The 15,156-nt window shown below is 38.7% G+C and overlaps 1 protein-coding gene across 1 annotated transcript in view; it reads right to left on the minus strand.

Moving 5' to 3' along the window:
• tenm3 (teneurin transmembrane protein 3) overlaps positions 1 to 15,156 on the minus strand; it is a 211,850-nt gene that overhangs the window by 131,863 nt on the left and 64,831 nt on the right. The window contains exons 3-4 of the mRNA XM_051702870.1: positions 12,463 to 12,691; positions 1,052 to 1,290 (exon numbers count right to left, since the gene is read on the minus strand). Coding sequence (XP_051558830.1) covers positions 1,052 to 1,290; positions 12,463 to 12,691 — 468 coding nt within the window. The remainder of the gene's footprint in view (positions 1 to 1,051; positions 1,291 to 12,462; positions 12,692 to 15,156) is intronic.

Genomic DNA, 15,156 nt, shown 5'->3' on the forward strand with positions numbered 1-15,156 from the left:
AACATAAATCATGTGAAACCCCCTTTAGGATTACAGAACTGTCACTCTCCCTATTGGGACAGTGCCGTGTTGTCACTACGTCTTACATTCGCTACAAACCTAAATTGTTGCAAACTTAATTTGGTTTTCTGTGATATATCAAACAATGTTCTTAGGAATTCTGCTAACTTTGAAGATCTAACTGTGTACTTAACGTCTTTAATAAGGGAATTAACTACAATCCCAAAAAGCATTGCGAATGATGTAATGGAATTAAAAAAGATGGAAAAATCCAAAACAATTGATTTAATAGTAGTTTAAGAGTGTAGAAAGACTTAGTTGCGTCATTCACAGTAAGTCACACAAGTGGGCAGTCGCTGCAGAGCTTATTTGGCACACTTTATTGGCCGCGATTTTCTGATTGGTGGGTCTTTCTCTTCAGGATTCATGAGTACTGTACTTCTTCAACAGGATTTCCTCTATTCAACACAATTTTTAAAAACACTGAAAACACGAACTGATGCCTTCAACAGAAGCAAATACAATTGATTAACAACCTTGGAGCTCATGGTAGGTCTGACTTAAAAGGTTTGTAATTTATTTTTAAAATGAATTTGCCTATGGATAAAAATAATGGGATTTTTACTTCTAGAACCAGACTTTTGCACTCTATTGTTACAAATTAAAAACCTGATAAATTATTTGTTGTAATTTTTTGGGGAAAGGTTTATTGAAATATATAGATATATTTATTTTTGACATATAGAAATATGTTGCACAACATAACATTTATCATTTTTTGTGGTAGGGCCAGTTAAAATGTTAAAATAGAGCAAATACAAATCTGACCAACCAGGCAAGCAGAAAAAAAAAAAACCTTTTTGTTGAGCCATGATAGCAACAATACATTATTCTATTTTAAGTTAAAGTTACTTTACTGGCAGTAAAGATTTAGAACATTACTAAGTAAAGTGGTTTTGGAGGACATGATGTCACCCCTACTCCAGAGCATTTCTAACTGTATTAGAATCAGGGTTACACATACAGGCATATTTGTGCAATTAACACCTACCAATGCAGTAGCACAGCAGTACAGAGAGCAGTATAGAAACGGCCATGGCACTGAGAGCTGTGCACCTCCAGGAGCAGTACTTGGAGGACTTCTTGAACTTGAAGGCGCTGCGAGAGAGTGTGTTGCGGGGCAGGGGCCGCGTGGGGGGTGAGTAGACCGCCCCCGTGGCCATGGTGTAGCCTGGCGTGGCTGTGCTGAACAGAGGAGTGGTACCGGTGCCTGTCTTAAACAGAAAGTGCCTGAAAGAAGAGAGAAGAAAAAAAGAGCATTTTGTTTCATTTTGTAAGAATACATTTTTGTAAGACATTTTCATTTGACACTGAACGGCTCTGGGCAAAACAGAATAATGCCAAGAATTCAAACTTGTCTGATACAGCTCATACAGTCAGAAAATGTTTAATAAAACATTTATAGTAATCATGTCTAAAACTTACACAGTTTTATAGGAAGCTTGGTATATTAAGTGTAAATGAGTCCAAATGAATAGTTAGAGTGGCACAGTCATTACTAACAGTGTAGCTGTGTCTCGTTTCGAAGGCTGCGTGCTAGGTAGGATGCGTCCTTTGAAGGCTGCAGTATACTGAGCGTCCTCCTTTAAACAAGCCTCATTTAAACGAGATGGCCTTCGTAGGACAAACAGAAACGGAACATAACATGGTTGCTATGACAGCACGCCACTCTTTAACATGAGCGCCATGAGTAAGAAGGGAACAAAGTCCCTTTAGAAGGGAATGTATGAGGTAAATTTTAGGAGAGTTATAATGATGTAAAGAGAAAAGAAAACAGATTTTACAGGTGTACTTTTAGTGTAATACTTACTTGGGAATTATCATTACTTGCGTTTGAACATCATATTTATGGGCAAATTGGCGTCATTTTTTACATTTCCGTTGAAGCAAAGAATTGTGGGTTGTGAGTGCCCACGAAGGATACACCAAATTCCCATGAAAGAAGGTCACATTCGAAGGCTGCATTCGAAGTGTCCTACTCGCTTTTCCGAAACAAGACAGCCTTGCGGCCGACAAATGCGACCTCCGGAAGACGCAGCCTTCTAAACGAGACAGCCAGTGAGTGAGGCTCAGTACAGGAAGTGAGGTGCACAGCCCTCCCACAGCACTGCTCCTGAACAGCTCCCGCTAAGCTAGTGTCACCCTTCCCTGCTGATTGGCACTTCAGGTATGATTGGCTAACAGAAGCCCTTGGCATGTGGTAATTACAGTGGGCAGATATTACCATCACATTTATTAAACCTGAACTTTCTGTTTGCCTGCACAGCGCGGTGAAAATCTAGCCCTCTTCACACACTTTTCAACCTTTACAAAACACATCTCAATCAAAGCCCTAGTGTTTGACTTTTCTTAAGCCTGCTGTGTTTCTTTGCCTGAACGAAAGAAGATAAATGTTAAACGTTTTGTGTCAGTGTGTGTGTCTGTGTGGAGCTTTCAACTATAAATTTGGATTCAGCTGGACATAAAGGAATAGTTCACCTAAAAATAACATTTCTGTCATAATTTACTCACCCTCATGTCATTCTAGAATACAAAAGGAATTTTTATATGAATAATCTGGTTCACCTTTTTAATACAATGCCAGTTGAAAAAACGCAAGTTCTCAAATGAACACACGAGCCACTGGGAATGAGCTTTTCTCATAGTGCTAATTAACACGCAATGGATGTCAAGATTTGCACTAAAAAAAAAATTTTTTTTTTTAAACTTATATTTTGGTTTGTTACTTCTAAAGATGTAGAATATGACACATGAGTCAGCTCCTTTTATGATACTTTAGGTCCTTTTTTTTTAAGTTGTATTCCTTTTGTGTTCCACATAAGAAAGAAAGTCACACTGGTTTATAATGACAACAAGGTGAGTACATTTTCACAAAATGTTCATTTTTTAACTATTCCTTTAATAGATGGTGATAAATATTTTTCTAATTAAAATAGAGGAATTTTTGTTTTAAGTACTTTCTTATGTGCAGCATTTCAAGATCATATTTTCCAAGGTGTAGACAAGGACTTTAAACATTTTCTAAAGGCCTAGAAATAACCCTCTCCCACAACACAAAATCCCCTCCCTTCATTAAACAACACAATTGATAAGCTTGCAGAGCTAAGCAATTCTCTAAAGCTGCACAGTTGTCTATTCGATTGCATTCTTTATGTTTACAGAATGACCCATGAAGACACTGAACAATAGGACAAACAGATGATTCAAGCTGCGATATCAAATAACACTGAGCACTAAATCCAATTAGCGAGACAATTCGGCAATCTCCCTGCATTCGAATGCAGCAACAGAGAGTGACAGAGAGGGAAAGAGAAAGAGAGAGAGAGAGAGTGCCTATGTTTTAGTGCAGTAAACAGTTGGTGCCAACTCACTGAAACTCCAATATTATCAATCAACCAAATCAAAGTCAAGATGCTGTGTCTAAAGATTCTCTGGCAGTCAGGATTTAATTTATTAATGCAAGAATATCAATTAAAGAATTAGTCAAATTAAAATATTAAAGACTGTGTAACTTGATTTATGCAAGTGGCGAATCGATTAGCATATAATGGATTTTTATTGCAACTAAATTTAGATAAATTATTCCTAAGCAAGTATCAAGTGTCAGAAGTGACTGCCAATCAATTGCCTCTTGAAAATTTACATTCTTTGGCTAACCGAACATGGGACGAGATATATACAATAGGAGGCTGGGGAATGCAAGTTTGGATGGCTCAATATGGGGCTTATGGAGGGACTTTGGCCATTTGGTTGGCTCAGTGCAAGCCTTCTGTTTGGGGGAAGGCGGGGTCTGGAGATTTAGCACTTTGGTTGGCTCAGTGTTGGGCTTGGCATCGGCAGCTGGCACCATGAGAAGACTCAGGAGCACGTACCCGTCCCCATAGCCGCCATCGTGGCACACGGGAGGGAACACATCCATCTCTATTAAGTTGTCATGCCCGTTTTCAAGAACTGCTTGCTTTGCTAATTTTCTACATGAGAAAGACAAACAATTAGAATAAAGGTCATCAGTGCTTTCGGGTGAAGAGACAGTCAAGCTATTTCTAATTATGAGTTTGGCAGCAAACCCAAAGAGCTTCCCAGACGGCAGTCAGTCATTTCTGAATGTACGCTGAATGAAAGACAGACAGAGAGTCGCAGGTGAACCCAGACACATGAAAAGACTCATAAAACAAATATACTGCAGGTTTATGTGCAGTGAACCATTCAGTTTTTCTATTAATGTAAGCACTAACGTGCCCTGATAAGGCGGAATATGTAATATGGTGAATAGAGCCATAGAACCCCTCAACCACTCTAAATAACTGTAAAGTGTTACTGGTGGGTTGTCTACATTACATCCACTCTAAGCTAAGTGTGTGAATAAATTAATTACTGTATTTCTTTTACAGTGTATAGTGTCCTCTGAGAGAGAATTGAATCTCCAGAGATGCACATAATCTAACACCAATGGAAAATCAAGAATGTTACAAAATGTTTAAAACTAGGGGACCAAATGTGAAAATGTAAGAATCTGCTTTTAAAAACCCAATATGGATCAACCACTAATCTGAATATTGTCCCCATCTATGTCTATGCTGATTAAAGCACTGAGGACAATATGGAGTTTTTTGTTTTATCTTCTCCCCTCTTTTTCCTAGACAAATCTTCTTGTGTATTGAAACCGATGCACAGGATTCCAAGAATAATTCGCTCTGACTCTACACATGACCTCCTACATAACATCATTATGACCTCAACTCTATCCAGCTCACCCCTCCGACCTCACAGCAGGAGTTCAAACATTTACCTCAGCTTTTTACAACAAGTGACTTGCTGACATGTAACTCAATAACATGACTTGACCATATGTTCATCCCTCTTGAATTACACTGTGGCCTGCCTTTACACACACCATACAGCTGCATTTCAAATGATTTATAAGCATGTTAGAATTCAAATTTTTGCCCAAACTTTGAAGACAGACCTAACAAAGGGACAGAAAAAAATACGAATAAATACAAAGTAGCTCTGGTAATTCTGGGACACTTGAAAGACCCATTTCATTCACTTTGTCATGAAAATTATAAATTGTTAATTACATTTTATAATGGTTTTAGATTCTTTGAATTCACTCTAGCCTCACAGTTCACATGCCGTTTCATATAGCGTTTATAGCCATAAAAGATTGGGTTTTATGGCACTTAATAGGATCATAGCAATAAGAGCATACATGATGCATGCTTGAAAATAGTTTGGAAATTAAATGCTGAGATTAGACGCTCGGTAAAACGTTAATACCTTAGTAGCTTCACCTCCCACTTAAACGAGGAGTAATAGAAGACATGCGGAGCAAAACAGTGATAAAATCTCCAGCTGTAGTATCTGTGGACTGACTGGGGCATCTAGTGTTTAGGTAAGACTGGATAACGCTCCTTTGACATAGAAGAGAGCGAACAGGGATTTGCAAGCATGAGGGACGGGATAACCATTGCTAATTGATTACAGGAGGCATGACATCAGGCTGGAAATTGCTATGCTAATCCGTGTATTTCCTTTCACGTTTGTCATCCTATGACAAATGTCTTCACAGAAGATTTAGGTAGAGTGAACACGTAACAGAACTGGAAAATAACTTAACAATGCTTATATACGGTGGAGTAATCAAGTATAGTCCACTTAAAGGAATATGAAAAATTAACTGAATTGAAAGTACTATTTGATAAACTTAAATGAGAAATGTTTAGAGGAGTTTGTGTGAACTAAATAATGTTGGGGATGGAAAAACAGCTTTCTTTTGACAAGGACCTGTCACCTTGAAGAAAGAAATACTTATCTTTCTTTTCCTTTTACAGTTATGCTTCATTCATAACCAAAAGCCAATTTACCGTGCTTCACGCTTTTGAAAAATCCACATCAACAGTACAGTAAATATCTCTACAGTGATAAACTTGGTCTCTTGTAAAATTGGCTATAGATATAGGCTGAATGATTTTAAAATTCCAATTTATACTCCACATCATAGTGTATAGGAAAAAGAGGAAACAATAAACCATCTTAACCTGTTTGTGAAGGAAAATGCAAATAGGATCTATTGTTATGTTCAAGGCACCCCTTTCATCCACACTGTCTGCAATGTATTCTCATGCAGCTACTGTGAATATGTGCAAGTTACAAAAGTGACAAAGTGGACAAAGTGTCAGTATTGAGTGATCCTTAGCACTTGAGGAGATAAGCCTGTACAGAGAGGCATCTTGCAGTTGCTGTGTGTTTTGGCTATGTGGATTGACCCTGCGATATGAGCTCTTCCCTGTTCCTGAACTGAGGGCGGAGATCACAGACAAAATAACAAAGGGTATAAAAGTTCTTGACAACTGGCCCGGCACTGCAGGATGGTGTGTGATTGCACTCAGAACACAATGCCCTATCTGTCATTAATCTTTTCTATATTGTTTTCATTACAAAATATCTATTGATGCAATATTGATGGATGATACTTTATTCCAATTACAATTTGATGCTTGGTTTTGTTTTGAAGCAATAAATCACTTCTCTTCAAAACTGCTTACAAAAAATAAAAAAATAAATAAAATAAAATAAAAAATCAGAAAAGGCCTTGGGCACTTTCAGAGCTCTTTTGCCTTTTGCTTGAAGAAGTTTAAAGAGGAGAATTATGTGACATTGGCCTTTAATTATATTTCAACCTGATAACAATGAGATATCTACAGTGAATAAGCTTTTGTAATCAAAAGCAATCAACAGCTTTCTCTCCCTTCCTCTCTTTTGACAAAAGTTGTCAGGGCTATCTTTAGCTTTTTTTTTTGAGATGTGGCATGGGAGCTGACCTATGAATCGAAGGTGCTTTGAGATTCACATGAGGGACTCCTGTGGTGGATGAGCACTTTGCATTAGCATGACTGGTTATTTCCACATGGAGAACAGGCTTGACTGAAAATAGTGGCTACACAGTTATGATTAAATCAAATCATTGATTAATTCCCATCATACTGTGATCATGATTAATTTTGGTTAATTAATTTACATTGAAATACATCTTAATATGGGGTAACTACATTCCATATTGTTTATGTAGGCTACATATATATATATATATATATATATATATATATATATATATATATATATATAAATTGTTCCTAAACAATTTTATGGATGTTTTTTTTTTCAGCAATAATTCAAGACAGTGCCTAAATGGCCAACATGAAATTGGTTCTCTTAGCAGTATTAAAAACTAAACTGTTCTTAAAATATGGAATAAATTATACAAGAGAGCAACAGGACAACACTAGGATACTTCTGTCCAGGGTGCGCAGATTCTGATCCCCCCCCAATAATCAAAACAAGCAAGTACTTGTGTATTCCACAAGCTATGCTTGAAATATACTCAAACCCAGAATGCAGAAAATCTCCTTGTGCAGAGATCTAGCATTGCTTGGTTATTGTAATCACTTGAGGACTGGCAGGTGTCTCAAGAGGCTTTTCTTTTCTGTACTCGAACAGCATAATCAAATAGCGATGACAGTAAGGAAAGTAAAGGGAGGTAATTGACTGTATGAGGGCTAGAGCCATGATCGCTTATACTCAATTGTCTATTGACACAAATTGTGCGCATATTACAAGTTGGAAGCATATGCTTAGAAGTGATCTGCATTGCATCGCAAGGTGTGTGACAATGTCAATAATGCCTTAAAGGTACAGTCTGTAATTGCTGTAAACAATGCCACCTGAGCCCCGGGAACCAGCGTCATGCTTGTAAACACAAGGAACCAGCTTTCATTGAAGCATATTGGAAAGACACCATTAGAGGAATTCACTATACGTAACAGCCTGCCTGTTAAACAAATTCTGAATTGTTCCTCTAATGAAATTTATGTAAAACAGTCACTAAATTACTTTGAATAATAACTTATCTGAGTGCAAGTGAATTAGCCAGATGAGAGTGAGGGCTGAATTGGGCAATTTTCTCCAAAGGCTAATGCAATCTACTGAAATGCTTTAATTTAGCCAGCGTCTCCTGCCTCAAACAAATCAATGGAGTTGATCAGTGACACATGTTGTGAAGCGGCCACATTTCCACACTCTGCCAGTGCATTTTCATCCATTTACTAGTGCTGATGTTTTTCATTACTTTCATCTAAACTTCACTGTAGTGTCTGTCGAGGAGCTGGACGTTTTGTTTATTTTATGTGTAAACAGCCAGTCTGTATCAAGTAAACAGATGTTAAGTAAGCTCCACGTCTAACTTGGAACATGGCACCTTTTAAACCAATGCTGCCGTGCTGACACGTAACAATGTGGGTTTTCCAGGGTAACTGAAAGGAGTGTGTGTTTATCTAGAAAGATGCGGCTCCAAAACTGGTTTTACAAGCATCCCTATAGATTTAAGCTGAAACAGAATTTCTGTGTGTGTGTGTCAGAGAGCCTATTGACTGCGTGTGGCCTAACGTAGTCTTCCTCGCAGCGATTTAAACTCTCTTCTTGATATCTACAGATATCTGCATAATGTTTTGTCGATATGAGTGGAGGAAAGCCAAGGTCATCTCAAGGATATGATATGACTACCGAGACAGAGTGAAAAGAAGAAAAAACAAACAGCAGGAATGAAAGTTGGAAGAGACAGAAAGCAAAACAATGGGAGGGAATAACAATGGACTAAAGTGCAGAGAAGTGTTGCAGTGGTTGACACAGCACAAGCCAAAAGAGCAAGACCACTACAAAGCTTTCGAGCAAAGAAGAAAACGATAGACAAAATGAGAGAGAGGCTATTTTCAGAATGGAAAACACTAGCTTACTATTTAGTGAATACAGCACAGTATACACTGCATGTAAAAAATAAAATAAAACAGTAATTAATTAATTTTAATAAAAATTCTCATTGGCCTTTTAAAAAAGATCAGAGGTGTTTGGGGCTCCCAAGAGTGACCCCTAGTGTCACTACATCGACACAACATCAAGTGAGTGACAGATAGGGAACAGAAGTTTACATACACCTCAGACAATTACATTCAAACTAAGTTTTTCACAAGTCCTGACATTTAATTGTAGAAAAATTGCCTGTTTTAGGTCAGTTAGGATCACTATTTTAAGAATGTGAAATGTCAGAATAATAATATTGAGTATTTTTCTTTCATCACATTCCCAGTGGGTCAGAAGTTTACGTACACTTTGTTAGTATTTGGTAGCATTGCCTTTAAATTGTTTAACTTGGGTCAAACATTTTGGGTAGCCTTCTACAAGCTTCTCACAATAAGTTGCAGGAATTTTGGCCCATTCCTCCAGACAGAACTGCTGTAACTGAGTCAGGTTTGTAGGCCTCCTTGCTCGCACACGTGGTCAGGGCTTTGTGATGGCCACTCCAATACCTTGACTTTGTTGTCCTTAAGCCATTTTTCCAAAGCTTTGGAGGTATGCTTGGGGTCATTGTCCATTTGGAAGACCCATTTGTGACTGAGCTTTAACTTCATGGCTGATGTCTTGAGATGTTGCTTCAATATATCCACATCATTTTCCTTCCTCGTGATGCCACCTATTTTGTGAAGTGCACCAGTCCCTCCTGAAGCAAAGCATCCCCACAACATGATGTTGCCACCCCCATACTTCATGGTTGGGATGATGTTCTTCGTCTTGCAAGCCTCACCCTTTTTCCTCTAAACATAACGATGGTCATTATGGCCAAAAAGTTCAATTTTCGTTTCATCAGACCAGAGGAAATGTCTCCAAAAAGTAAGATCTTTGTCCCCATGTGCACATGCAAACTATAGTCTGGCTTTTTTATGGCAGTTTTGGAGCATTGGCTTCTTCCTTGCTGAGCAGCCCTTCAGGTTATGTCAATATAGGACTCGTCTTACAGTGGATATAGATACTTGTCTACCTGTTTCCTCCAGCATCTTCACAAGGTCCTTTGCTGTTGTTCTGGGATTATTTACTTTTTTTGCCCCAAACTACGTTTATCTCTAGGAGATAGAATGCATCTCCTTCCTGAGCGGTATGATGGCTGCGTGGTCCCATGGTGTTTACACTTGCATACTATTGTTTGTACAGATGAACGTGGTACCTTCAGGCATTTGGAAATTGCTCTAAAGGATGATCCAGACTTGTGGAGGTCCACAGTTTTTTTGCTGAGGTCTTGGCTGATTTCTTTTGAATTTCCCAAGATGTCAAGCAAAGAGGCTCTGAGTTTGAAGGTAGGCCTTAAAATACATCCACAGGTACACCTCCAATTCAGTACACCTCCTATCAGAAGCTAATTGGCTGATTGCCTAAAGGCTTGACATTATTTTCTGGAATTTTCCAAGCAGCTTAAAGGCACAGTTAACCCACCGGAATTGTGATATAGTCAATTAAAAGTGAAACAATTTGTCTGTAAACAATTGTAGGAAAAATTACTCATGTCATGTACAAAGTAGATGTCCTAAACGACTTGCCAAAACTATAGTTTGCTAATATGAAATCTGTGGGGTGGTTAAAAAATGAGTTTTAATGACTTCAACCTAGTGTATGTAAACTTCTGACTTCAACTGTAGTATATCACAGCATTAGTAAGAGTAGTATTGTAGTATAATATCTGAAAGGCTGAGTTCAGAATGGTATACAGTTTATGGCAGAAATAGTAAGAGTATGCTGCTCATTTTGGTACATGTTGTAGATCATCAGAGATTTCAATGCATACAGAAAATTTGCATTGTATGCACTGTATATAGTATGCCACAGCAATAGTAAGAGAAGTGCTGTAGAATGATGTCTCAAAATTAGCCTTTTTTATACTTCTAATTTTGGAAAATGTAGTAGGCAGTGTCAGAAATTATTTAATTTGTTTATTAAGGGGCAATATTTGCTCCCTGGAATTGATCTTTAGTTGCCTTTTTTTTTTATGAGAGCATGTTTTTTTCTAACCAAATAAAACACTATGTCTGTCTGTCATTCTCTATTGGAAAATACTTCAATTTAATAAAATCATTCAAATAAATACAGTATAAGAATATTGTTACTTATACAATTAAATCAGCATTAACTTATATGTTATGTAATAATTTGTATAACTATGTCTAGCATAAAATATTAGTATATACATCTGATGTTAAAAGTAAAAGAGAGGAATTCATTACTGGGGATTTTTTATTATTTATTTGTTTTTGTTTTTTTGCCCACATATTTTGAATTTACGGGTCATTTCTGTCAATTTGGGTGCCAATTTTGCCCCAAACCCCCCTTGAAATTTGACCCTGGAAGTAGGTCATCTGGGTATTCTCTCCATGTAAGGTAGTATGCTATTCTGAACATAGCCAGAGTAATGGAGAAAACAGAGAAATGAAGGAAAAGTGTAGCTGTTGGATATTCCTGTTGTAGGACCTCTGTGTCCATGTGAAGGACTATGAAGTGAAATTAGAGGGGCTCGGTGCAGAAGCAGGTGTGTTATTCCTGGATCTCTTAACACACTGTTTGCACTGGCACTCATAAAATATACACTCAAAGGCAGCCACCCATCAATACCCAAATGCATATGGCTTTCAAGCTGTGGAGAGGAGCTGAGGCAAGGCTGTCAGTATCTCTCTCTTTCTTCTCTCTCTCATCAAGTTTTTTCAAGAATGGCAGTAAAACATTTGGCACAATGACAGCATTGCTTGTTTCTAAAAGTTTCTTGAACTACCCCCATTTTCTCTCTCTGTGCCCACCCCCGCTCCCTCCATCTGAGACAGATTCTGGTGCTTATATCACACAGGATGAATGAAAGGAGGGCTAGGTGGTAACATCCCTTAATAGGGAAGGTTCAGTCATTATATATACAGCTTCACTAGAAAGAGTAGATCAAAACAAAGAGGGGCCATTACGGCGCTAACGTGCTAACCTCGGAAACAAAGCGTTCCCTTCTGCTAGTGTTTAAAGAGCCCTTAGAGTGTCCTCCATGCTTACAGCCTCACTGATTTATGGTGGAAAAACAAGCAAGGCGTATCCTCCCCTTAGCTTGGTGAGGCCTCAGTGACACTCTGGTAAGTTAGCGGAGTAGGCAGAGGCACATTTTGAGGCCATCACATTATCAAGCATATTGTGAGATGTTTAGACGTTTTCGTTATGTATATTGTTTCATGAACAGACAATAAACAGAAACCCTGAATACAGATTTTGTCAAAAATGTTTTGTACTTCTATAAATTATAAATATAAATTATTCTATCAGGCTTGTTTGAATGCCTGCTTGTTAATTGGTTACTGGTTGCATTATGAATAAAAGCCCTGCAGTCACTCTGTTTTGCGGCAGATATGAAGGTCACGTGTTCTGCTCAGTCTGGTATTTGTGTGCCTGTTTGAGTTATGCAAAATGAAAGACCTTTCCACAACACAACAGCATGTAACACAGGACACAAAGAGGGATGTGACTGAGTGTGTGTGTGATTGCGTAACTGACCTACTCTCCAGCGGCACATTGCTGCCCAGGACCCAGCTGTCCTGCAGCGGCACTGACTCGGGTGTGGTTTGCAGTTCGGCGGGGAGGGCGGCCGGAGGGGCCGGGCTCACGTTCCTGCGGCTGCTCAGAGAATTGTGGTTCAGCGCCGTCACCGACGGCTGCTGCTTGTGCGGAGGCGGCACCGGTTGCAGTGTGGACTGGCCCTGCTGGTGGTGATTGGACGGTTGCTCTGCAGAAAGAGAGACACGGAACTGGGTTAACCAATGGTGAGGTGGCACAGTAATTCTGCGCAGATGTAGGCAGTTGTCCTTGGTAATTAATCATGGCAGTTAGGCAAATGTGTCTGGATGAATGTGCTTTTGCCAAAGAACATCTGGGACATATTACAGCAGAGTGATGATGACTTTAACCATTTAGTACCCACCCACTCCCACCAGCTGTTTGACTGCTGACTATATGATGAGCTGATGACTGTGATGACTACACATATGCACGCAGCCATATATGTACAAGCATATGATTGAGACAATTAACAATGCACTTTTGAATGTGTCGGGGACCCTAGCGGCACTTATCTGCCATAATTGCAGTAAATGTACCCTAGGGTTTGCTTGGGATAGCAGTGTGTTAACAAGAAGTGTATAAAATAGCATTCTGAACAGTAGAGATAGTGATTGAAGTAGGCGTTCATCACCCGAGCTTAAGACTGCATTTCAGATCTGATTACCACAGTTGCAGTTCAAATGACCCATCTGCCCTGCAGCCAGTTCACAACGCTAAACTCCATCCAGGAAATCTCAGTTCAGTCCATTCTCTCTAAATCTCAAGGAAGGTTATTTTACTGTAGTGTTATACATTCTATTTGTCAATGCCAATGACAAAGGAACAACCACAATGTAAGAATTTAACTTTTTTTCCCACTATTTTCCCTGCTGAATAGACCAGCCTATGTTGTGTTTTGGATGCTGGTCACCAGCATGGGTTGCTAATGTACTGGTGTTCCCAGCAGGCCTCTTAACTAGAAGTCTTTTTCCACCATTGGGCTGAACGGTTTGGAGTATGGTGAGTAATGGTTCTAATATCATTTCCACTTGAACGTGTTTCGGTATGGTATGATTACAAACTGTTCCTGGCCTGGAATTCTCAGCATGGTGAGCTAACCGTACTCAGGACAGACAACCATGCTAATGGAATTGTTTTAGTATGTGCCGACTCCTGATTGTTCATGTGCCCAATGAGTCTATTCTTATCCTGATTTCGCAGTACCACAATGAAAAAAAAAGTTGACCACCACTAATCAACAAAAACCAGGCTGGACCAGCATGGAAATTTATGCTGGTCTAAGCTGGTCTTTTAAGCAGAGTCTTCCCATCTTTCTTTTCATGTCTCTTTTCTTCTCTCTCTCCTAAAGACATCAAACATGAAGTGTATCAGACTCTTGGTATCTCTGCCAGAGGCACATAATCAGAGCCTTAAAACCACCTTTGTAAGCTTCTTAGCACACAAACCTCTCTGACCGAAGCATAGAGGTGAGAGAAAGGGGTGGTGGGGGGTTCTAAAGACCGATTAAGCTCTGCACTTAGCATGAGCCCATAACTAGCTATGTCGATTTTCAAATCTGGTCCCATAAGCAGTGAAGCGGTTTCCCTATTTGCCACATTGCAAGAGATCATGTTCTAATCTAAACCTCTACTAACTCAAATCTAGAGAGGGAGAAAGAGAAAGTGAGAGAGAGAGTGAAAGAGATTACATGCTGTAACTTGAGGCCGCAAAATCCTTTTTCTATCGAACACAGATAAGATGAAACACAAGGCTATGTATGTGAAGCAGTCTTTCCAGAAAGACAAAACCATCGTTCAACTTCCTGCTCTCTCTCTCTCTGTAGTGATACTCATATGGCTGTGTTTGATGGCAGTTTGATATGGCAGGGTCTCTATAAGGACTAAGTACAATAACAACAACTAAGTGCTCAGACAAAGGACTGAGGTTGAGAAGCTTCTCACAGATTTAGAGCGCAGCAGAATGGTTTTGTTTTGTGACAAGACCTTTTTGTGGCGGATTTGACCTTTTCTTGTGCTGCTTATATATGTCTGTTCCATTCATTCTCATCTCCTCTTCATCTCTCTTGAAGCTTCCAAAAGCTTCTGAAGACACACATGCTAGACAATTATAGTAGGTTATAGAGATGGTGTTTGACATGGGGGCTGACCTCTCTGTCGTTCCTATTCCTCATTCTCTTGGCTCATTTCTTAACTTGCTTCCTGTTCTTAAAAACCCAAAGGGTGCCATTGTCTAATCAGGAATACTCTTGAGTATTCTCAAAATATTAACCTATAGAGTGGCAATAAGCTGTAGCAATATTTACACGTAACATACACACTTAAACACAGAGATTTAAAAAGCAACGGTACTTCAGTATCAAGTCAATCCTAAATAAAATACCGTGTATATATATATATATATATATATATATATATATATATATATATATATATATATATACAGTACATCCGGAAAGTATTCACAGCGCTTCACTTTTTTCCACATTTTGCTATGTTACAGCCTTATTCCAACATGGATTAAATTAATTATTTTCCTCTAAATTCTACAAACAATACCCCATAATGACAACGTGAAAGAAGTTTGTTTGAAATCTTTGCAAATTTATAAAAAAAAATAAAATAGTCTTTTTGA

Source organism: Myxocyprinus asiaticus, chromosome 7 (assembly GCF_019703515.2).
Source record: "Myxocyprinus asiaticus isolate MX2 ecotype Aquarium Trade chromosome 7, UBuf_Myxa_2, whole genome shotgun sequence".
Lineage (NCBI taxonomy): Eukaryota > Metazoa > Chordata > Actinopteri > Cypriniformes > Catostomidae > Myxocyprinus > Myxocyprinus asiaticus.